This window comes from Symphalangus syndactylus, chromosome 9 (assembly GCF_028878055.3).
Source record: "Symphalangus syndactylus isolate Jambi chromosome 9, NHGRI_mSymSyn1-v2.1_pri, whole genome shotgun sequence".
Lineage (NCBI taxonomy): Eukaryota > Metazoa > Chordata > Mammalia > Primates > Hylobatidae > Symphalangus > Symphalangus syndactylus.
Window position 1 is genome coordinate 112,292,797 of NC_072431.2, and position 25,020 is coordinate 112,317,816.

General features: G+C 48.3%; 2 protein-coding genes and 1 long non-coding RNA gene across 3 annotated transcripts in view; 2 read left to right on the forward strand and 1 right to left on the reverse strand.

Moving 5' to 3' along the window:
- Positions 1-11,789, forward strand: part of LOC129490288 (antiviral innate immune response receptor RIG-I-like) — a 337,723-nt gene extending 325,934 nt beyond the window's left edge. Inside the window, 3 exon segments of the mRNA XM_063609082.1 lie at positions 2,182-2,302; positions 4,708-11,202; positions 11,578-11,789. Coding sequence (XP_063465152.1) covers positions 2,182-2,217 — 36 coding nt within the window. The 3' untranslated portion in view covers positions 2,218-2,302; positions 4,708-11,202; positions 11,578-11,789.
- On the reverse strand, positions 1,898-16,617 carry LOC129490287 (insulin-like growth factor-binding protein-like 1). The gene is made up of 5 exons (XM_055294017.2): positions 16,158-16,617; positions 9,568-9,677; positions 8,713-8,829; positions 6,855-7,013; positions 1,898-4,591 (listed from the first exon to the last, which is right to left on the reverse strand). The coding sequence occupies exons 1-4, from the start codon at positions 16,615-16,617 to the stop codon at positions 6,864-6,866; spliced, it is 837 nt and encodes a 278-aa protein (XP_055149992.1). The 3' UTR covers positions 1,898-4,591; positions 6,855-6,863.
- A 263-nt stretch (positions 16,618-16,880) lies between these two features.
- On the forward strand, positions 16,881-24,584 carry LOC134731356 (uncharacterized). The gene is made up of 3 exons (XR_010113573.1): positions 16,881-16,967; positions 18,823-18,936; positions 24,503-24,584. It is a non-coding gene; the product is annotated as an uncharacterized lncRNA (long non-coding RNA).
- The last annotated feature ends 436 nt before the right edge of the window (positions 24,585-25,020 follow it).

Below are 25,020 nucleotides of genomic sequence, written 5' to 3' on the forward strand. Positions count from 1 at the left end.
GAGCATGTTTGATTTCTCTCCCAGCCCTCTCCCACCGGCACACAGCCCTCCAGGATCTGTGCAGAACAGACAGTGCACGGCCATTCACAAATGGGGCTCTCAGAGCAACAGGCCAGGGCAGGGATGCCACCCTTCCTGGATTGAAGAGGAAATGGAGGCTCTAAGAGTTGATGGAAGTGACCCAGCCTTGCAGTCTCTGACAGGGCTTGACCTTGGTTCTGGGTCTTCCAACTCTAAAGCTAGTGCCCTTTCCACCCAAGCAAGAGCTGCATACACCTTCAACAGCAGAAAGACAGGGGCATGCCGCCTGGCACCACAGGCAGCCTTCTGTGCCAGAGCTGAGACTCCAAGGTCTGTGAGCAATTGTAGACCCTTTGCTACCTGGCGATGCCTGGTGCACTGGAGGAGCTCTGCAAATGTGTGTGATGGGTGGGTTTATGCATGGAGAAAAGAGGGGAGACTGTTCCCCCACTCCCTAGTACTCAGGATTTTTACTCTTCCCTTGAGAATCAACTGTTCCCTAATATGGGAGGGGAGATGTAGGCACGAGGAAGAGACAGCCACAGTGAAAGCCAACACAGGGAAGTCTGCCTCCTTGGACCCACACACTTCTCACTGCTGGATGCAATCGAGGCTGAACTCAAAAGGAGCCCTGGCCGTAAAGGAGTTCACGTTCCAGGAGACAGGTCAGCCCCAGGGAGCCAGAGCGTGGGCAAGTGTTGGTGTCCAACTTGGCCCTGGGCGCTGGGCTTCCATGTTCTGAATTCATTAAACTGCGACACCAGAGCACTTGGCTTTCCCTTGATTAATTACAATATCATGGAATAATCATTGTCTGATTTAATGTTCAAGAAGCCCTGGTAAAGGCTGGGAAGGAGGAAATTCATTATCAGAGACTTTTACTGTCGCTGGATCTGCCGTTCTTATTCATTTCTCCTGCACCATCCATCCCTGGAGGAGAGGGCAGGACAGTGTTTTTAAAGATGTTGGAATTAATTTCACCATAAAACCTGAAAGAAAAAAAAATCCACCTTAACTAAAAACTAGCCTTATTTGTGTTTAAGGGGGAAAGCAGATACATTTGGGATTGAACATGGACTGTGGAATTGTCTTCCTCAAGCCCAGCTGACAACAGAAGACAGAGATTCAGGCTGTCTACTGCTTAAGGCAACAAGTTCAACCTCCTCTGTCTGCATTTAGGGGTGTTGCCCCAAACTACTACCCGCCCACCACCACAGCTCTGAGCAGCAGCAACTGGCTATTCCTCCCTGTTCACAAACTACACTGTGTTTCTCTACCCTGACTCGTTTTTGCATGCTGTTTCCTTAGCCTGGAATCCCCCACACCCACTCCTGCCAGTTCCAATGCCTGCCTCCTCTTCTGGGAAGTCTTCCTTGATCTCCCTCTGCTCTAACCACAAAGCAGACACCATATGCTGCCAGGGATAGTGACCTCATCCCACCCATGCCTCCACTGGAGCCTGCGTTCAGGACCTGATTCTACCTACTTTCATATGGGAGGAATCCAGATGATTCCAAACATATGATTTTCAGTGCCTTGTACCCGTCTGGCACCTGGAGAATGCTACTCAGTGTGTGTGGGAGGGGACACAGCACGTATCTCAGCAAGTGAAATAAGTACTAGAATGCTTACACGGCAGGACACACATAGTCAAGGGCAGTAGTGTAAGATGATTAGGGCCGGTTAAAAATTGGAGGCAAGGTGAACGGTGGGGCTGTGATCATAGCCCAGGCGTGAGAGGTAAGGAGGGTCTAGACTAAGTAGCTGAAGTGGGCCTGCAGAAGAAAGGACAGGATGCATGAGGGATGATAAAGGAATACCAGTGGGACCTGCACCCACCTATACAGCATTCCTACAACAAAGACACCACAAAGACTGTCCTTAAAAACATTTATTTTCAGGGTGCAGAGGTCGTGACATCATGACATCTATAAAAACAGTAGAAAAACCCAGGTTTGGTGCAGGTAGGGGAGGGCGTTGTAATTATGTCTCCAAATGCTAACAGCTGTGGCAATGCATGCTCTCTTAGCCTCTGAAGAGGTCACTGGGCACTCACACTTGAAAAACCATGAGGTTAGAACAATCATGTTAATGCACCTTTTTGGTTTTGGTGAAAATTTCAGACAGTGTGACATTAATTATTTATTTGTCTTTGCACAGAATGATGATGCTAAAGCCAGCCCCATACAGTCTTGATGCTCAGTAATTCCAGCATGGGATCTGTCCACCCTGCTCTCTGGGTCTACATCCAGCCCTTCAATTTTCACTAGGCAAATCTGAGGTGAGTCAACTGAGTTTGCAAAATGTGCTTATTAGCAGGTGTGGGATGTTCTACTGCCTTCTTCAGAGCCACAGCATCCCTGTTCCTTCCCACATCATTTCACTAAGGGTCTGACCAAATCATCTCCCAACCATTGAAGACACAGGAGAATTAGGGGCAGGCCCTCACACATGGAAGTAAGTCACAGTGCGTGGAGAAGGGAGGGGCGGGAGGTGCTGAGTGAGGAGTGGATGTGAGCAGGTCCCCTGGCAGCTCCAAACCCCAGTAGACAAGAACAGCTTCCAGTGCCATCCATTTCAATTCTCATCTTTTGTTTTCAAAGAGAGCTTCCAGTGTTTTAAAGTTTGAAAACCACTCATCTAGTTTTATTCCCTTTTTACTCAAATAAGGACACTGAGGCACAGAAAGTGAAGGAGACTTGCTCAAGGTCACACAGCAAGCCAGGGATTAATATGCAAATAGATCTCATGTTTCCAGAATCCCAGGCCAGTCTCCTTCTGCTGCACAGTACAGAAGGTGATGCCATCCCAATATTTCAGATATGGAATGGCAGGCTTACAGGCGGAAAGTTCACTTCCAACAAGGACTCCAAAATGTAATGCACAATGTGAGTGGTATGAAAGTGTGCCTTCAAAGTTGGGATGAGTCTTGGTAGGAGTCCCTGAAGCCTGTGGATTGGCAACATCTGCCTTTACATAGTTTTGAGATGACCCTGAGTAGCAGCACCGCGGAGTAGGGAGGGGACCAAGGAGGGCCAGGTGCCCTGAGCTCTGCTCCTCTTTCAGAGGCCTTCAGACCTTGGGCAAGCAGCTTCTCCTCTCAGAGCCTGGTTTCTTCATCTGCAAAAGGCAGGGACATTAACACTTGTCCTGCCCGCTCTCCCAGAGTTGGGATCAAGCTTTACGAACTTAAAGGACTGTGCATAGTAAGGGATCTCAATTCTTATTTTAAAATTTTAATCACCTAAGGATCTATTTTTTTAAGACAAAACAGCAAATATTCTCCTTTCTTTTTTCATTAAAAAAGAAAAAAAAGAGAGCCTTATACTTGGGTGGGGTCAAAATGTTTGTAGGTAAAATATATTCTACTACAATCTAATTCCACAGTCTGGAGATAAGACCTGACCCCTTTTTTTTTACAATTTGATCGTCAGAAGCCTGGTCTCCACTGCTTCTAACCACCCATTTAGAGAATGCTAGGCTAGGCCAGGCACAGTGGCTGATGCCTGTAATCCCAGCACTTTGGGAGGCCAAGGCAGGAGGATCACTTGAGCACAGGAGTTTGAGACCAGCCTGGGCAACATAGGGAGACTCTGTCTCTACAAAAAAAAAAAAAAAAAAAAAAAAAAAATAGCTGGGTGTGGTGGGGCCTGCCTGTGGTCCCAGCTACTCGGGAGGCTGAGGTGGAAGGATCACTTGAGCCGAGAAAGTGGAGGTTGCAGTGAGCCATGATCACGCCACTGCACTCCAACCTGGGTGATAAAGCGAGACCCTGTCTCAAAATAAAATTTTAAAAAAGACAATGCTAGGCTAACAAATCAATGCTCTGGTCTCCAAAGACCTAGCCAAGGTGCTCCTGAGTCTGGTAAAGCATCCCACCTAAAACTAAATCTCCTCAAAAGGGAAAAAGGTAGGAATAGAAGAGCTACAGCCAGCTGTCCACACCCTGGGGTAAAGCAATGGAATTTGTTTCTGAGGGAATACCATTTTAGAAAGAATTCTAAGACCACACTTCCTGTAATTTTCCCAAAAGGCCATCTTACTCCAGGATGGCAGGGCTAAACGGGACATTGATAACCTCCAGTTAAAATGCCATATTCACAGATGAAGGGACCAGGGCCCAGAGAGGGGAAAGGGACCTGTTCAGGTCACACAGCAAGTTACAGTCAGGCAGAGGACAGCTGGGACCCTCATCCCTCCTTCTACAACACACACTAACTCACAGAGCACCACTAATAGGTCATAGGCAAATGAGGTAAAGAGTCACAGCTGACACGAGCCCTTTAGAAATTGCAAACATGCCATTCTGTGATCTCCCTGGAAGACAGTAATTAAAAAAAGACTTCTCAGGGAACAATTCATTGCAAAAGTATAAAAAAGCCACATGCAAATCTGTTTCTCACTGTTTGCCCTGCTAAAAACTACATCTGTACACAAATCTAGTTTGCATCTAATTTTTAAAAACATACAAAAGGGGTCATCTACACACACAGGTTTTCTAACTCTTCACGAAGCACAAAGATCCATTATTTGACTTTTCCATCATCCCATGATCAATGTTTCTAAGACCCTAGGAAGAAAAGGAGAAAAAGAATTAGAGAACGTAAGCCTGCTCTGTTACAATCAACTATGTGTGACATGGAAGGTGGGGGAAATGATCCTTCACTTCAAACCTCTCCCCAGCAGGAAATGATGCCAGTGGAGAGTTGGGCCCTGTGGAGCCCCGAGAAGTACTTTTAAGACCAAAATGTGGACGTTTCAGAGCGGCAGACTCCAGCTTAATAAGAAGATCTTTCAACCACTGGAAAATCCACAGACGGCTCTTAGTGGTAGTGAGCTCTGTATCCCTGGAGGTATGCAAGCCAGAGCTGGCAATACTGTGTGTCACAGAGGGAATCAAGACCTAGGCAGCAGTGATGGTCTTAAAATTCCACAATTTTTCATGGTATCCTTTTGATGTATTCACACCCCAGAATCATTTCTGCCTCAAAATATATGTGTATTTGAAAATTATAGATATATATATTTAAAACTAGAAACATATCTATATAAAACAAGTCACATATCATCATCAACACCATTTTAAGACCCAATCTCTTAACTCTTTGTTGAATTCCTATTTCACAGTTTTACATTTTCATATTTTTCTCCCCATTTCTAGGACCTCTAACTACTCACGTACACCCATCCTTCAACCCTAATGCCACCTTCTCGATGATTCTTCCTTCATCTTCCTCAGTTCTAAGCTGCTTTTCGTGCCTTAATATCTCCTCCCATTCCCTTACAGTCACACTCCTTGTATTATAATTATGTCCACTTTTTGTTTTTCTGTGATCCCCTACAGACCAGAAGTAAGGCCTTGCACACAGAAGGTGTGCAACAGTACTGGCTAAAAGAATAATATAACTAAAACCATGGCAAAATCCCTCTGCTTTTGAGAAACCCTATCAGACTTGTTTCTAATTTTTCCTGTTCTATTAAGCACCTGTTGATCAGCCTTGGTAATGGTGCCTGTTCACCACTGCTCCCCCATTCCTGTAAGAGGATCATGCAGGCCGGGCGTGGTGGCTCACAACTGTAATCCCAGCACTTTGGGAGGCCAAGGCGGGTGGATCATGAGGTTGGGAGATCAAGACCATCCTGGCTAACACGGTGAAACCCCGTCTGTACTAAAAATACAAAAAAATTAGCCAGGCGCGGTGGCGGGTGCCTGTAGTCCCAGCTACTCAGGAGGCTGAGGCAGGAGAGTGGCGTGAACCCAGGAGGTGGAGCTTGCAGTGAGCCGAGATCGCACCACTGCACTCCAGCCTGGGTGACAGAGTGAGACTCTGTCTCAAAAAAAAAAAAAAGACGATCATGCAATCCCTGCCCTTTTGCCTCTGGCAAGTGAAGCACACATCCTCTCACACCATCCCCACTGGGACCACCCGTTCTCCCCATCCCAGATCTATTGATTGGTCTGTAAGTGGGCGGGGCACACATCACATCCGAGCAGAAACTTTAAATGCAATGGTGTGTGCAGCTTGGCCACAGAACGGACATGGTCCACACCGGAGCTGTTCCTCCAGCTGGGTCCTGAATGAGGGGACAGGGCCACAGCCAGCTCACAGCTATAACATGGAACATGAGCAAGTGATCAACGTCTGTGGCTGTGAACCAGCAAGATTCTGGGATTTTTATGAGCAAAAGCTGGCTTATAAAGTGATCCCTTTCCCGAATTCCCAGTTCACCTGTAGGCAAGGAACAGATGCAACCCCAGCTGTCACCTGTGTGACTACAGACTAGGAGGCCCTGGCCAGAGGGGATGCAGAGATTCTCTCTGCCCCTACCCACAAGGAGATGTGTTGCAAAGCAGCATACAGTGTTGAGGACAGGAAGGCAAGGCCTGAGCCCCAGGAAGGAAGCTCAGGCGTCCTGAACAAGGAAGAGCTCCAGGAGTACACAAAGGAAGCTCAGGCATCTTCTTCACGGGAATATTTTCACATGGACGCTGTCACAATGACACTGTCTGCTACCTCTCTCAGTGCTCTTTCTAGAAGAATACAGAGGAAATATTCCCTCCAGCCCCAAAACACAACTGGTCTTTTCATCTCATGGACACACATCACGTTCACAGCTCTTGTCTTTGCATGCTAAGAAGCTCAGAGGGAGATGTGTGCAGAATATACCAGGGATTCTACTGCTCATCTAAGTATGTCCCTACTCTTCTTTTGCTCTCTCCCTGGTTTCCTCCATTTACGTATTTTTCTTCTTTTTTATTACAGGTCTTATAAGCCACCTCAAATATCTCATAACATGGGTGTAAAATACTGAAAATGACTTAGAACATGTACATTTCTCCATCACATGCGGTCATCGGGAGCTGGGAAGCGGAAGCTCCTGTATTTACTCAGATCTAGAACCGTCACCGTGCTGTGGGACTCAGCCTCTCCCACCATGTTGGCTGCATGGCACTGGTACACACCCTCATCCTCCTTTCGCAGGGGGTTGATCTAGAAACACAACAGGCAAGTTTATACAGTTATATAAGGTACAGCAAAATGACTTCCTTAGTTAGTTCTTAATGATAAGTCTGCACACTTCTTCCTTTTCAGAATAAGGTAAAACTTGCTCTATTTCTCTCCTTGCCTTGGCTGCCAAGGAGCACGCAGGTAAATTTCCTTCCCAGGGACCATCTTGAAAGGCACGCTCCCTATTGTAGCTCTCATCTGAATGACTCCTCCGCATACCTGCCTTTTACTGTGAGCTACCTGGTCTTTTGTATTAATGGTGCAAGGTATAGGTTATTTGGAAAATACCTCAAGTTAAAAGAAGAACAAAAGTCTACTGACCAAAGAATGATCCACAAACTATTCCCTATAGGGGCAGCCTCTACAAAATACCACCAGAGATAACCTCTTTTCCCTGTTTTTTCTCCTAAGAAAACAGGGGAATGTGCTTGATTTGAAGAAACCACACAGCCAATTGCATTCCCAATCTCTCAGCTGGGTGGAGAGGAGTCACCAAGCCTCCCAGAGCTGTGGGTGGAATGAGGAGGCTGTCCTTAGGGAGCACCCCAAGGACGTTCACAGCCAGCTCCATAACCAGCTCGCTTCTCTTTTGCTTTCTCTTGTTACAACCAACCGCTTCCATCAATTACAAATCATCCTACGGACCACGCGCTGGGGTATGCAAATCAGCTCGTTTTAAACTCATGCCAGTCGTGGGGGAAGGGTGAGCATTATAGTCTTCTTTTTACAGGAGACTCACAGGTAAATCACAGACTGCCAGGGCCACAAAGGCCCTCAGAGGTCTTTCAGTTTGAAGCCCTCTTTTAACAACAGTGGAAATGGAGGCTCAGAAAGGTACAGTGACTGACGCAACATGGAGCCCTATCTCCTCATTCCATCACTCTTTCAAACATGTGGCATTCTTCATCTTCGTAAAAGTGCTGTGAGGCAGGAAAGAGCTCTGTAGGAGGACTCGAATGTGCCACCTTCCGCCTTTACCAGCGGGTGACCTTAGGCAGGTGTACTAGTTTCTTGGGCTGCTGTAACAAATCGCCACAAGCTGAGTGCCTTAAAACAAACACATTTATTATCTACAGTTTTGGAGGTCAGAAGCCCAAAGGGGGCTAAAATCAGTGGGCTAAAATCAAGGTGCCGGCAGGGCTGCATTCTTCCTGAAGGCTCTCAGGAGGCTCCTTTTCTTGCCTTCTCCAGTTCCTAGTGGATGCTGGCACTCCTTGGCTGTGGCCCTTTCCAACATCATCAAAGCCAGAAACGGTGGGTCAAGTCCTCCTCACATCGAATCACTTCGGTCTGCCTCTGACTCTTCTGTTTCCCTCTTCCACACTTAAAGACCCACCTTTAAACTGGCCCACCCGGATAATCCAGGCTAATTTCCTTATCTTAAATCTCCTTATCTCAGCTGTTTAGCAACCACAACCTCCCTCCCACCACCTTGCCATGTAACATCGTAGGGTTCTGGGAGTGAGGACGTGGACATCACTGTGGGGCCATCACTCTGCCCCTGGCAGCAGAACACATATGTTCCCAGCAGATCTGAAACCTGCCCTGCCTGCCTCACAGTTACTGGAGGGGCCAGTGAGAAATGGGTAAGAACAGCTTTGAAACATGTAATGTGTTGTAGAAATATAAAGGATGGTTTATAATGGTCAGTCAATAATATCCAATAATCCTAAACACTCACCAAAACCCAGGCCGTGGCCTCATGGTCAGAAGGGCCCCCTCGCACTTGGACAGCTACATTTACATGGTCCCCAGGCAGCTCCTCCAGTGCTTGGGTGCCCTCAGGGGACTTTGTGACCTACAGGGGACAGAAATGCCAGGAGAGGGCTTAGAAAAAGCAATTCTGGATAAAGACCATCCCATAGGCTTCCTTGCCCTCCTCCTTCCTCCTCCTCCCACTGACTCAAAAACGGAAACCCTAGCACTGCTCATGCCGATGCAAATGACATCAGTCATTTTTTAAACCTACTTGTACATATAGACAGCACGCTCTGCCGGACAGCAAAGACCCGAACATCACCACTATCCCACAGAAAGATTCAGAATCTCAATGCCCGTCTCAGGGCTGTTGACATTAAGGGGACAACATTCACTGTGATCCTTGCCGGTCTCTCAAAAACTGGTCTTTAGAAGATTTGGCTTTGGAATAGGACTGAGTCTTCTGCCACCAGCCAGGTCTGTCTGAAACACAGCCCCGAAGTGAAGCAGGATACACACATGGCCACCGCAGCTGATGCAGACTGGGTAAGAGCACAGCTTTCTGGGTCGCTAAGTGGCCAAGGATGTAAGTGGCACAGGAAGGGCTGCAATGTCCCCTTCTAAGGGGAGAGCTTTGGGGTAGAAGTTTCGAGGCAGAGGAGTGGTACAGATGATATCTTTTCTTCATCCTCTGGCCCACCTATAAAGGCATATATATATAAACACATTTAAAAGAAAAACATTCTTACCACTCACGTCTTTGTTTCTCCTTGTCTCTTACACACACACACACACACACACACACACACGAGACGCATGAGTTCTTGGACAGAAATACCTTTCTCCACGTGATGACTGGGGTAGGCACAGCCCTCACTTCACAGGACAGGCCCACCTGCGCCCCGGTGACGTTGTGAACACTTCGGGGAGGAACGACGACCACAGGAGCTAGGAGGAGGAGACAAGGAGACGCAACCTTTACCCTGCCGGGTTCCAAGCAACCCACCTCTAAATTCCCCTGCCGCAGAGAGCCCGCTGTGATGTCCTGACATGAGGGGAGCGGCAGGTCACGCTTGGGCAGGAATCCTAAAAGAGAGATTTCCTCAGACCTGGAAAGCTGCCGACCGATCTCCTGATCCAATGATTGTTTTACCAATGGGGAAGCAGGGGTCCAGAGGGGAAGGGCGAGTTCCCAAATTCCCCCAGCGCCGTCTGTGGCAGAGCTTGGGCCTCAGTGCTCCCTCCCAGGGTCCGTTCCAGGCTCTGGCTGCCATCTGCTGTACCTCAACCAGGAAACACGGCAGCCGACTCCTAGAGGGGCTGGTGCTACGCCACCAACGGCAGACTGTTCTAACAGATGGGCTTTTCTCCTTCCACGTGGAGGGCGTTAGGAAGAAGAATGCCAGGCAGAACAGCTGCACACACCCTGGAGCTCAACCTCCTGCGGTCCATTCAAGATGCCCATTTGCATGCACAGAGTAAAGACTCCCCAGGGCTCCCCCACTCCCTCTGCCTCCCCATCCCCAGAAGCCGACCCAAGCCTGGGCAAATCAGGGAATCAGGGAAATGTGGTTCTAGACTGCCAGAACATGACGGAGAGGAGAGGGAGGGTATGGGCTCTCTGGACAGGACCCAGTGTTAGATGTTTCAAACTCCTACTCCACACTCTGCCTTCCTCCCCGTGCCTGGCATCGGCTCTGCTCACACTGGGCTGGAATAATCAAGGCCAGGCGTTTCTACCTGCTCTCACCTGCACTGGACAGCAACTCAGCCACCCCGGCATCCAGCACCACGGTGTGTTGGGCAACGTGCAGTGTAGAGTCCTGGCCAGGGAATGCTCCCACCCAGCTGTCATCTATAAGGTGGGGATCACACCCCTGCTTCCTAGGGCGGTCAAGCTGATCTAACCATGGAATGAGTGAAAAGTGTAAGTTAATGTGATATGCAAGTGAGGGCCCGGAGCAAAAGGATGACTGGATGAACAAACACATGACAAATCAAGGAAAAAACATGTTCATTTCCAGGCCATCAAACTGCAGAGTCTAGAACTCCTAGGGCTTTGCCTGGTGACTCAAGGACAGCACTGTTGTTCTCCACAAGACTGCACCTGGATAAGGCTGCAATACAAAAGGAGAGCAAAGGGAGGAGACAGAAGGCAGGAGGAAGGAGGTGATGGACAGGGTCGCATCACACCCCAATGCACAGGAGGATCAGGGTGCAGGAAAAAGACTAGTTTGGCCCCTCCAGACAGACTGGGAAGCAGACCCTGTCAAGCCAGTGCCAAAGAAATCTCTGGAAAATCGCCTTAGAGCCACAGTCTCAAACTAGAGAGGCTCTTTAGCATCCTAATTCTCTGCGATTCTGTGCCTGACCAGGTATGACACGCTCACGCAGCCTCCATTTGCATGCCTTCAGGGATGGAGAACTCACCACCTACGGAGCCAGGCCATTCTGCCTTTGGAGGGCTCTACTGGTAAGAAAGTGCATCCTCACCTAGTAAAGCCTGTAACTCCCACTTGTTGATCCTGGGGCTGTCCTCTGGAGCCCCATAGCCCCTGGGTGTCCCAGCAACCCACCAGTGAGTTGAATACAGACTGCCCTCCCCATCCCAGGCTGCTTTCCTCCCCCTCTATCTGATCCGCCCACTCATTCAGCTGTGCCCATCTGAGGGCCCTCTGAAGGGTGGTGCCCAACCCATGTGCCTGAATGTAGCCAAAGCCCCTGGAACCAAGATCCTAGATGTCTAACGTTGCCTGACAGCCACAGAGAGCCACAACACTGAGCTCTCCGGCAGGAGCCCCATCTGTGATGACAAAGACAGTCTAATTTACTCACATTGTCCCGCCAGCGCCTCCCCAACCACACAAGCGCTGGGATGCTGCCTCCAGGGGAGCCCAAACCGGTGCTCCAGTGGCTCGCTGTGGTGACAGTCAGAAAGACCTGGATACCAAGGGGACTCTCAATCAGCGTGGTTTACTTTTGTTCATGTAAAGTCATACATTTTAAATGTGATTTCATCAATCCCTTTCAGGCCTAAACGAGTAAACCAGTAAATCACAATTCATCTCTCTCTCCTCATGTTTCAGTCTCTCTCTCTCTCTTTCAACAACTACAGTTAAGAAAGACTGTCTTGGAAATACTGACTTTGTAACTGATTTTGTGGCAAAAATTACAAATTCCTTTACAAAAGAAGCCCTGCTTTTAAAGGGACGTCAAAGCACATTAAAGGGACATTTAAATTTTTATTTATTTATTTTTAAATTTATACAAAGCACAATTCGTTCTTTCTGGTGTGCAGTTCTAGGTTTTGACAAATGGATACAGTCATGTAATTACCACTATAGCCAAGATACAGAACAGTTGTTCTGTGATCTCAAAAAATTTCATGTTGCTCATGCCATAATAATCCGGTTCTAATTTTTATTTTTTGAGGCAGCGTCTCATGTTATCACTCAGACTGGAATGAAGTGGCACAATCATAGCTCACTGTAGTCTCCAACTCCAGGGCTCAAGCAATCCTCCTGCCTCAGCCTCTTGAGTAGCTGGGACTACAGGCATGCACTACCATGCCCAGATAATTAAAAAAAAATTTTTTTTTTGTGGAGATGGGTCTTGCTATGCTGCTCAGGCTGGTCTTAAACTCCTGGCCTCTAACAATCCTCCCATCTTGGCCTTCCAAAGCTCTGGGAATACAGGCATGAGTCACTGTATTCCCAGCCCTGTTTTTAATTTTAACATATTTTAACATATCTGATTTTAAATTTAAAATATTTTTATCCATAGTAGCTCTTTATGATCAATAATAATAACACTGTTCTTATGCTATCAGCTAGCACAGCGCTCGCTGTGGGCTAAGCACTCCTCTGCCTACAGGAATTAACCTGTTTATCTCTCCAGCAATCTCACCAGCTGCCAGATGGTGGCGCTGCCCTGGGTTACCGAGCATTAAAGGGTGTAGGTAGGAGGCTATGAGCCCAGTGATGTGGCTCCAGATCCCAAGCTCTTCTGAACCACTGTGCTAACACCATCCTGCCTTTTCCCTAGAGGACCCTTCCATGTACACCACCCTTTAATCCTCATGGCAGCCCTGTGAGGTAGCTGCTTCCATCCCCATTTTACAGATGAGAAAACCAAGACTGAGAAAGGTAAAGTGCTAGGAGGAACAGGGACTCAAACCCCGTCTCTACTAAAAACACAAAAAACAAAATTAGCTGGGCGTGGTGGCGGGCGCCTGTAGTCCCAGCTACTCAGGAGGCTGAGGCAGGAGAATGGCATGAACCCAGGAGGTGGAGCTTGCAGTGAGCCAAGATCACACCACTGCACTCCAGCCTGGGTGACAGAGCGAGACTCTGTCTCAAAACAAAACAAAACAAAACAGCCAGGCAAACCTACACTGGAGCCCTTTCACAGTGGGGACCAGCCAGGTGGCTCCAGGGAATTTCTTTCCATGTGCCTCAGCTTTCCCTTCTATCAAATGGGAAGGAGACCTCCCCAGGGCACTTGTAAAAATCATGTAAAAAGATGGGTGCAGCCCAGGGATGGTATCTCATGTCTGTAATTTCAGCACTTTGGGAGGCTGAGGTGGGAGGAGTGCTTGAGGCCAGGAGTTCAAGAACAGCCTGGGAAACACAGTAAGATCCTGTCTCTATAAAAAATTCTAAAAATTAGCTGGGCATGATGGCATGTGCCTATAGTCCCAGCTACTTGGGAGGCTGAGGCAGGAGGATTCCTTGAGCCCAGGTTCACAGTGGGCTGTGATCAAGCCATTGTACTCCACCTGGGAGATACAGTGAGACCCTGTCTCAAAAAAAAAAAAAAAAGGATGCAAAAGCAATTTCCAACAGTAAGAATTATTCATATGTGAGTCTTCCATACATGTGTGCGGATCAAAGGATCACTCTCATTATGTGGCAGTTTGGGGCGTTTTAGGGCATAGGAAGAAAGGGCAGAATTTAAGCCTGAAAACTGCTTCCCCAGGCTCCTCAGAGGCATGTATAAGGGCCCTTCACACACTGTGAACAACATAATAAATACTTCCCGAGGCCTCATTCCATGAAATCTCGGTGCTTGGGTACCCAAGGAGTCAGGAGGGGTGATTTTATCACGAATATTGAAGCAGAACAGCCCTGCTCTGACTCACAGTCTGTTTTCCTTCAACCGGGATCCCCAGGGGCATTGTTAAAAAACGCTCCTGCTGTGTCTTCTGAATAAAAGATGGCTTTAGGGCAGCACAGAATGAGCTGCTGCCTGGGCTAGGAAACATCCCCTGTCCAAACCTTCATGCTTTATCCGGACACAAGGGCAGAGGCCACACTAGCACTTCAGGACAGAGAGTGACAGGCAAACAGTGCCCGGTTCTGTGGTGGATGACACAAAGGCTGGCGTGGAAGAAGGGCTGAACCCCAGGGAGGCCTGACGCCTGTCAGTAATGAGATCATGAAAAGCAGTTCCGAGTTGCTTCCGTGTGGCCCCACGAACATCTTTATTCCCTGGGTCTGTGCCTGGGGTGGGCCTCAGATCCCATAGATCAGAGTGAAGGGGCTGTCACATTTACTTGTCATTTGGTAATTTTCAGTGAATTAGGGGTATGGAGTTTCCATGTGCCATCTGGCCTCACTCTGGTAACCATGGTAACCACCATCTGCCTGACTTAATACTATCAAGTCCTGTGCCGAAAGAGCACTGGACAGGGTGTTGGGACCAGGGAGCTGGTCATCCTTTACTGGTCACCCTGGACAAGGGCTCTGACCTTGCTGGGTCTCAGTCTCTCTCTCTGTATAACAGCAGATTTGGTCTGAATGTCTTCAAGGTGCCTTTCTCTTAGGAAGAGAATGCCACTCTGGGGAGAAATTATCTGAGATCATCAGCACCATTTATAGTCTGAGGACCTGGTCAGCATTTCTTATGTCTCCTGCATGTGGAGTTAAAGTGTTACCTGTCTGGAGACAAAGGGAATTGCCTGTGAATTAACTGCTGAGGAAAGCAGTTATAAAAACGAGTGATAGGAACTAGCAACAGGAAAGAGACAGGACTGTTTAAGTGCCACAAGGCGGAAACTAACTGTTCCGAGTGAAAGGGACCTCAACAATGACTCCACTGGGGCTGATATGGCCAGAGAGGGGAAGGGGCCCGTCCAGGGCCACTCAGGGAGCCAGCGGCAGCACAGATGCACCCCCAGCCAGCTCTGTCCTCCATGGGGAGCTTCAGCTGGGAACAGTCAATGGTGACTTTCCTGTGTTCAACTGGCCACACACTGGTTTTACATTTCCCAGGACAGGAGGCTTCCTGCCCCATCTCCAACAACCCACTGCGTCTCCTGGACTTGGGTACATCTACCTGAACTATTTGAGAGGAAAGACTACTAGATACTTCTTAAGGCTTGGAAAGGTCTCACCCCACCCCAAGCTTCTTTCTTGAAGCTAAGTCATTACACTGACTTAGGCGCTAAAGTCTGGACTCGGTCTCTGGGCTCAGGCCAGAATTATTTCCCAGAAGCCTGAACTCCAGGCCGAAACCCAGGCTCCCTGGGACTCACTGGCCACCTTCTCACTCACCCTAAACTCTGCGCTGCCCACTCCAGGCAGAATACGCAGGGGCACTTCAAAACCTAGTGGGCGGGATACACTCATGCTTAGGAAGCCGGTAAAGCAGTGCTAACGTTTTGGTTTCTTTTTGTTTGGTTTTCAAAAGGTACATAAAGAGGGTGGGCAACTATAGCACTCAGAGATTATTTTACTGTGATGTTAATGAAGCTTAAGTTTCTAAGTCCCTAGCATTTCATAATAAGTTTCTAAGTCCCTAGCAGTTCTATTCCTTTACTTAAGGCAGGACTTCCAAATTATATATGTTCCAGACCCACGAAACCTGGGCCTGCCCCTAATAGCACCACAATCTTTTCAGATCTTACGTCTCCAAAGGTCTTACTTTTCCTGAATGGAGCTCCCTCAGCATCCCAGCTCAGCCCCATCCCACACCTGGGGCCCTGGTGCTCTGGTGCTATGGCCTGGTGACTCCTGATTCCCCAGTCTGGAACTCGTCCTCCTCCTGCATCCTCTACTTCCCTTCCTCCCCATTCAAACAATCCACCTAGCGCTGGATACCTGGGAACTCGGATCCCCCTCCTTAACTCCCAGTCTCCTGCGGGGCAAACATACCATGCCTATAAATAAGTGACTGCATCAGCAGGTACTTAAGTACCAAAAGGAGTAGCAGGCTCACCAAAATTCGACTAGCACAGTGAGTGGCGTCTCCAAGGATTCTCGCCCCAGTCTCTCTGAGCACGAGGAGAGATAAGAAATACTGCTCCCTAAGGGGAAACTGAGTGCCAGGCAGCGCCGTCCACCACTGAGCAGGGGGATCATTCGCTCCACACCCCAGAGGGTTGGAATCCCTCCTTCTCTACCCACCCAATCCCCGACCCCGACTCACCGAACTCGCAAGGGCCGTCGCGCGCCTTGTGCAGGTGACCCGGGTGCGCGCGGGGCGTGTGCCGGGCGCGCAGGCGCAGCGCGCAGACGCTGGGGTACGAGCGACCGTCGGAGCCGCAGACGGTGCCGCGCTGCGCGCACACGCAGAGCCCGGTGCCCTCGGGCGCCGCCCCCGCGGCCCGGCTCGTGCACACCAGGCCAGGGCCACAGCGCGCGCCGGCGCGGCCCCCGCAGCTCGCGCCCTCGGCTCCCAGGCAGCGAGCACAGCAGCCGCACTCGTCGCGCGCCGAGATCCCGGGCGCCGGGCAGGGCGCAGGCGCCGGGCAGCCCTCTGGCCGGCACGGACCACACTCGGGGCGCCGGCCGCCCACGTCGCGGATTCCGAGGCTCGAGGACAGCGGCGGCAGCAGCGGCAGCAGCAGCAGAAGCAGCAGCGGCAAGAGCAGAGACAAGCGCGGCATGGCTTGCTCCCGGCTAGCGGCGGCGCCTCTGCTTCGTGCTCCGCTCCGCGCCCGCCGAGCAGCCACCGCTCCCGCCCAGCGGCCGCTGATTGGCCGGGCCTGCACCGCGGGGCGCCCGCAGACCGCTGCTCCAGCCCGGGACCCGCGCAGTGCCCGCGGCCCGGGGCTCCGAGCTGGAGGGACACCCAGAGAACAGCTCTCCGACCTCCGATTGGACTCTTGAGGGAACCGAGACCCAGTCGGGGCGAGAACTTGCCCGAGGTCTCTATGGCAGAGTCAGGATTGGATAACCGTAAGGTCCCCGGATCCAAGGCTGGCTCCAGATAGTATGCCCGTAAATCCTCCCAGAAGTATGCGCTATTTTGTTTAATTTTATTTTGCATTCAGTAGTTTTCAAAGTTTTATTTTATAAAGAGAATATATGGTTTAAAATGTAGAGTTTACATATACATCTAAGGATGAAAAGAGGGTTACCCTACCACCTTGTATCCCCATCCTCCAACTCGGCTTCCAGAGGCCACTCTTGCTATCGGGTTTTTGTATATCTTTTCAGAAATTTTCTCTATGCCTATAAAAGTACATGAGCCTAAAAAAGCCCCTTCCTTTAAAACACACTCTTTCTCTCTCACACACACAGAGTAGCGTGCCATACACATTAGTCTGCGCTTGGTTTTTGCACTTACAGTGTTTCACAGTTTCCCCACCTCTTGTCGTCTCTGAAACTGGGTTTCCTATACAATCAATGGGAGCATAGTTCATTGGCTCTTTGTGTTTCTTAATGCTGCATAAAGTCATGGTGCATCTCCGTCCACAGTGACTTTGTTGTGATGAGATATGGTGATATATTTTGGAGTTCATACAGAGTGGCCTTTCCACAGGGTTTAGTTGCAGTTATTTAACCACTTGTTTTCCATCCTTTGGTTAATACGAATAATGCTTTGATGAAGTCTTGGTGCACAAGGGTCAGTGTACCTGTGGCTTAGTGGGTAATGCATGTTGGAAAGATGCAGTTTCTTATAGTCAGTTATTCATGCCGCCGTTGCGCCTTCTCTGGGCCCGGCTCTGTGCACTCCATCCTGCCTGAGTTCTGGCAGGTCACCCAGACGAGAAACCTAAGAGAGTCTTGGCTGCTGGGATTTGATGTGTTGCCGGGTAAAGGCGTTGGATGGAGGGAGGGACTTGCTGAGCAGGTTTTATAGGAGACTTTTCCTGCCTTTACTGGCCACCCCTCATTTGTCTTGTGCTCTATTGTTTTTTCTTTGCTGAACTCCTGGAGATGGGGAAAGCCTCTTGCAGCCTGGGAAGACTAGCTACACCATTCTTGGGTGGGGTTCATTTTCCTTTTCAAGCCCAGTTCCTTCCCAGTTTGCAGTCTTCTTATCCCCAGAAAGGAGCCTCTTCTGAGGCCACTTTATGTGGTGGTCAGAGGAGGGCCTTCTGCCTGGTCCACGCCGGGCCTTACCTTACAATCAGCCACACAGAGCAGGGGTGGTCAGGCACCATGAAGGGGTGGTGGTAAGGAATAAATATAACAATGTTGGTAATGCACTCAGCGCAGCTCTCAGAACGTATCAACAGTGACTTTCAACCTGGAGGCTGCTGTCTTTACCAGGAGTGGCCTTTTAAAATGCTCTCACCCCTTGACCCCTCTGTGCTCTTCTAGGAATCTCTCCTAAAAAAATGATCACTATGTGTGAAGATTTCATCCTGGAGTTGGTTACTACAGCAAAAAGAAAAAAAAAAAAAAAAAGGAAACGACCTAAATGCCCACTGAGAGGCAATCATTAAATAAATTATGGTACATCTAACAATAGAGGATTATGCAGGCATTAAAAATTAGAAAGAAGATATGGGTTAATAGAAATGAAAACATGTTTATAATACATTGTTTAGTAAAATAGCAGTTAAAAAGTGCACATCTAACGTAATGGCATATTTGTAAATATGTGAATGTGTAAACATGCAAAAATTTAAGATTGTTTTAATGATGTGAAGGAAACCCTTTTTTTTTTTTTTTAAAGAAGAAAAAAAAGAGATGGTACCTCATTCTGCTGCCCAGGTTGGAGTGCAACGTCATGACCACAGCTCACTGCAGCCTCGAACTCCTGAGCCTCAAGCCGTCCTCCCCCGCTCAGCCTCCTGAGTAGCCAGGACTACAGGTGAGCAGCATCACGCCTGGCTAATTTAAACAATTTTTTTTTTCAGAGATGGGGTCTCACTATGAGAAGGAAACACTTACAATGTTAAATGAACAAAGCAGGATTTGCAAACAAAAGAGATAAGCGAACTCCATGCTGCTTTTCAGGGACAACTTTGCTGGTAAGTTCAAACTTTCTAATGGTTCATAGTTGTCCAAAGAGAGATCAGGCTCCTCCAGAGATAGTGAGGTCCTTGTCAAAGGAGTTTAAGAATGAGTCTTGGCAAGGAGCGTGCAGGGGGTCAGAATTAGGGGTCAGGGGAGTTGATGTTTGATTACCTCAAACTGAGCCACCATTCCTGTAGTACAGTGCCCGACCCTGAGACCTGGACTGGACAAAACATGGTCATGATTGAGAAATAAATGTGTACAGAAATGATTTGCCTGCTTTTTATGCAGACATTAAAGGAGGAGTAAGTGAACGGTGTCATAATGAAGTTAATGTGTGCTTGATGCAGGTTAGGATACACAGTCTCACAGAGGCACATTTACTATGATCTACATTCCTTTTAAATGGAAGGGGAGTATTATGTATGCATAATGACTCTTTCAGAATTAAATCAGAAGACTCATTTTCCAACACTGAGCCTGTGGCATCAAAGCCCCTGTATCTGGGTGGAGAAAACATTCCCAAGCTTTGAAGGTGATCAGTCATGTCTATTTCCTTTTAAAATTGCCCGCAAGCCCATAGCCCAGCAGAGACATTTGTGCTGTTTCATCTCTCTGGTTCCCAGAGTACCAGTTAACACTGTGGGCCACACCTGTGGGCCCCCTAAGACAATGGGAGAAAGTAGGGACAAATTCTCCCAGTCGGGAAGGGGGGTTGAGTTGCCTCTGTTGTCTGGCAGGTGGAGAGATCCCATGCACCCGGGTAAGTAATTAGGCAACAAGAATGGGTGTGATTTTCTTCCTCTTCAGCTTCCAGCCTGAACACAAACACAACACAGGGGAGACTAGCCAATCCCCCACTCAGAGCAGATGTGTGCCCACCCAGCAGCTGCTGAAGTGGGTATGAATGTCCCATCCGTTAATTCCTCGCTTGAACATAGAGATAAATGGCAGATGTTCTCTGTCGTTGGGGAGCTTCCAGCACAGAGGAAGAGAACAGAAGCTCAGTTGAGCAAAGGCCACTCCATAAATAGGCCATGGATTTGAACCTCAAGCTTTAACAGTCAGGGCGATCATAGATAGTCTTCTCCAAGCTAAGGGAAGGTGAAAGCCCTTTCTCCAGACCTCTGGTGGGCCATTACAGAGTAGAAGGCAAGGTGAGTTTCTAGAGGGAAGTTCCATAAATGACAGATGGGATTTTTAGGGAGACAGATTTCACTTCAATATTGCACGCAAGGGGATGTAGCAAGATATAGAACTCTGCAAAGATGGGAATTCAGATACTGAGCAGATAAAAAAGAATGATAGAGGATTTGCTGTTCTGCTGTAAACCACTAGATGACTTGGACAAATTAAAGAAAATAGCTATGGACAGGCACTGGACAGTGTTCTAATACAGGGCTGTGATCCTTGAGAGCGTCGGGGGTACGCAATGTGAGCCCCACATCTACCCAAGCTTTCTCCCTGGGGACACTTTCCAGGCCACTCTGCAGGGGGGTGGAGGCCAAGTGGTCCCACTGAGCAGAAGAGGTAGACATCAGAATTCAGGACTAAGGTAGAGATTTGGGGATCTAGGACAGAAAATAAGGAACCACAGAGAGGGAATCCCACAAGTCTTAGACCTTTGGCTGACCCTGTACTGCACAAGTACAGGGCAAGACTTGAGGGAGGCTGCTGGGAAGTGAGAGCTGAGCAGAGATTTGGGGCTCACACGGTGCTGATAAGATTTTAGAGTTCAGGCCCACCCAGAATGAACTGCCCCAGCCCCCCTGGGGTTCTTTCTGCAAGCTCAGTGGCACTAGCATCAGCCTAGTGGCACACCCTGCAGAGGTCTGAGTTCTCCAAGGACCTCTCTTATATGCATCTAAGTTTTAGTCATTCCAACCATTTCCATTGTTCTCCTAGCCCTAATGGTGGTAGCGGCTTCACAGTTGCTACCTCCAAGTTGCCTAGTTAATAATTCCTCTTCTTCTTCTTCTTCTTTTTTTTTTTTTTTTTTTGAGACAGGGTCTGGCTCTGTCGCCCAGGCTGGAGTGCAGTAGCACCATCTTGGTTTACTGCAACTTCTGCCTCCTGTGCTCAAACCATCCTCCTGCCTCAGCCTCCTGAGTAGCTGGGACTACAGGCATTTGCCACTATGCCTGACTAATTTTTGTATTTTTTTGTAGAGACAGGGTTTTGCCATGTTGTCAAGCCCGGTCTTGAACTCCTGAACTCAAGTGATCCGCCCACCTGAGCCTCCCAAAGTGCTCAGATTACAGGCATGAGCCACTGTGCCCAGCCAATAATTCTTTTTTTATTATTATTAGTTTTTGAGACAGAGTCTCGCTCTGTCACCCAGGATGCAGTGCAGTGGCGCTATCTTGGCTCACTGCAACCTCCACCTCCCGAGTTCAAGCGATTCTCCTGCCTCAGCCTCTCGAGTAGCTGGGATTACAGGTGCGTGCCGTCACGCCCAGCTAATTTTGTATTTTTAGTAGAGACAGGGTTTCGCCATGTTGGTCAGGCTGGTCTCGAACTCCTGACCTCAGGTGATCCACGCGCCTCGGCCTCCCAAAGTGCTGGGATTAGAGGCGTGAGCCACCATGCCTGGCCCAATAATTCTTTATATTACATTCCATTTGTAGGCTTGGCACAGTGGCTCATGCCTGTAATCCCTATACCTCCCAAGGTTTGTGGGAAGGATTGTGCCAGTTCAACAGCCTGGGCAACATAGTGAGACCTCTTTTCTCCTAGCAAAAACATGTAAAGTTTGCTGGGCATGGTGGTACACGCCTCCAGCTACTCAGGAGGCTGAGGTAGGGGGATCACTTGAGCCTTGAAGTTCAAGACTGCAGTGAGCTGTGATCAGGCCACTGCACTCCAGCCTGGGGAACAGAGCTGTTGCATGCCTGAAAAAGAAAAAAAGAGAAATGAATTCTATTTGTCATCTGACTAGGCCTGAGTGATCTAGCTAATAGAACCAGGAGTGGCCCCAGGAAACAACTGTCAAAGATGGGTCACAATCAGAGAACTAGAAAGCTTAACTATAAATATGCTTCAATAATCATACAAATTATTTATTTAAATGATAAATAAGAATACATTTCTTGCAGCTACAGGGTCAATATTGCTGAAAATGACACAAAAAATATAATTGTGTGTGTTGCATAATTATAAGTTGAATTCACAGGCTTTCCAGTCTCTTATGTGAAAGCTAGAGAATGAGAACCTGAGACTTAGAATGGAGAAATCTGGGTGGACTCAGATGAAGCTGAGAATCCTGAACCCTTGAGTCATTCTGAGCTTCCTTTGCCAATGGAAGCAGCTTGCCTGTCATGTCTGAGAAGAGAAGACTCTCTTTCCCTTGCTTAAGGACCCTGTGTTAAGATCACCCAAGGCAGTTGCCTTGCAAGAGATACCTTTTCTCTTCAAAACTTAGGACTTGTGGCCACTAGACTCTCAACTGACATCAGAACTCTATGTACTTGAGTAGGACACATACAAAGTTTACCCTGGGAAGATTTAGCTTCTACACCAAAAAAATGGCAAGATTTTGATACATTACGTTGTAGAAACCTGGAGAATATGTGCATGAATAGATTCTTAGGGTGTTAGACCAAGGAAAGCAGAATAGAACTTAGCATCAAGTCAAATTTATTGATATAGGCGCACTGATCAGAGATTCTGGATTCAATGTGTTGATTTGTGCAGGGGGAAGGGGCTCTATAGTTTACTTAGCTGTTTGAGTGGAACTGGGACTCAATGGTGACCTATATTTAAAGACATTGAGGTGCCAGAACATCCTTGGTGTGTTGTACGGGATGGGATAAAAAGGCTTAGGGAGATGTTGGAATAGATTTGTTATAGACAACTCACACACCCACCCACCCACCCAACCAACCACTGCATTCTCCAAGGGGGCCAGAGGACATTCCCTTCACTATGACGTTGGGAAATTCATTAGCGAGGGGACCACTACTATCCTTGAAGACTTGGTGGTGGCTCTCCTCTATTGGCCACATATGAAAATAAGAGATGACACCACTGTGATGGGCTCCTTAGTCCACTGGGAATCATGGGATCCCAGAATAGCAGAGGCCAAGTGGTAGCATCCAACTGCCAAGGGCAGAGCAGGGCACATACCCTGTAATGGGCAGTAAAATGGTGGACATCACTGTGTTTTGACTCACAGGAACCTTGTCATTGGCTAGTTGTCACCGTGTCCCTAGGACTGAAAGAGATGGGCATCTTACTAAAATGCTGTGTCCTCTATGTAACGGAAAACTCCATATCTGGTGTCTAGAAGCTGACTTCAATCACCACAGTGGACAGCCAGAATTTCTTGTCCATTTTCAGACCTAGTATTAACCCAGAGCCTCTTCTTTGAAAGGACAGCTGGGTCCCCTTAAAGAAGGACTCTTTACAAATGTATCCTATAAACCATCCCGTAAGCCCTCCCCAGAGGGACCTCTGACCGTTTACGAGAGTGAACCACCATAGCCCACAGTCAAAGTCGGGTAATACAGCACTCAGGGCCCAAGTTCAGATCACAGGGCACACATCCTGTGGTTACTTCCCCACTTCCTAAATAGAATAGATGCACTTGGCAAGCAGCAAAATCCCAGCATCAGCTCTATGACACAAAGTGAAAGCCCCTGGAACTTCCTTTCAGACCAGGAGGGTAAAATATCTGCTGCCAGTTTCCTCACAAATAATTGAAAGAGAATTCATCTTGCCAATGGGAGAATTCACTTTCTTAGAAGGCAGCACAGCCTAGTCTCATAGGAGGAAAGCACTTGCCCCCCTTTTTCATGCCTTTGGCCTTTTTCCTTTCAAAATAGTAATGTACCATTATTGTGCTAAGAACATTTGATTGCTTTCTGATCCAGATCAACAAAAAATCACACGGCAAGTCCTTATTTAACACCGTGGGTAGGTTCTTGGAAACTGACTTTAAGTGAGACAATGTATAACAACCAATTTTATGTAGGCTGATTGATACAGGCAAGAGGTTAAGTTCCTATGGCATATTTCTGGTTATAAAAACATTACCAAACTTCTAAATAAAAACCCCAAATACTTCTAATCATAAACATTAAAATGAATGTGAACTATAAGTACATTTAAGAAAAATTAATAAGAACAAGGTGATTATTACTCAGGGTTGCGGGAGCTGAACCCTATCTGAGCAGCTCAGATCACAAGGCAGGAACTGACCCTGACCATCGCAGGGTGCGCTCACACACACACACACACACAGTCACTCACACTGGAACCATGCAGACTCGCCAGTTCCCCTCACTGGTGCACATCTCCAGGCATCTCCTGGAGAAAACCCACACAGACGTCAGGATAATGTGCGAACTCCACACAGACAGTGGTCCTGGCTGGAGGTGTTTTCCTTTTTTCTCATCAGTGTTGTAAAAAAATCACTTTGAATGTGACAACTTTATTCAAGGACCTGCTGTAGCTTTTTCCTCCACTTATTCTCAAATTTCTCCCGTACTGGGGAGGGATACAGGTCTCAGTTCATCTTGCCACGTCACCTCCCTAATCTGTAGATTCACTGATGCATTGGCTCATTTGTTCTTCATCCAGCAAGCTCTCAGAAGGCTCGCTGTACACCTGGCCTGTGCTGGACACTGGGGAGTAGCTGAGGAAGCCATGCTCTGTGTGCTCAAGAAGGTGGCCCAGGTAGGGTGGATAGGGAAGCAATTTCAGTGCAATGAATGTTACTATTGAAGAGTAGTCGGGGAAAAGAGAGTCAAGGAAAGCTCCTGGACAGAGCACTTCCTAAATTAAATCTCAGAGAGCCAGTAGGTGTTGGCCTGGAAGGATGGTAGAGAAGGGGAATCCACATGGAGGGAACAGTGTATGGGAAGGCATGATGGCCGGAGAGAGGACAGCACCGTCAAGAGCAGGAGCCAGCTCAGCACAGCTGCAGTGCTGTGTGGGGTGTGGAGACACAGGAGGGGAAGCCTGAGAGGCCAGTAAGAGCTAGACCACCAGTCTTTCCTGGCCAGCTGAGAAGCTTGGAAACAGTGCAACCTAGGCTTGGCCACAGTAGAGCAGGCCTGTATTGCTTTCTGACAGACGGACACTTCGCAAGTGGAGGG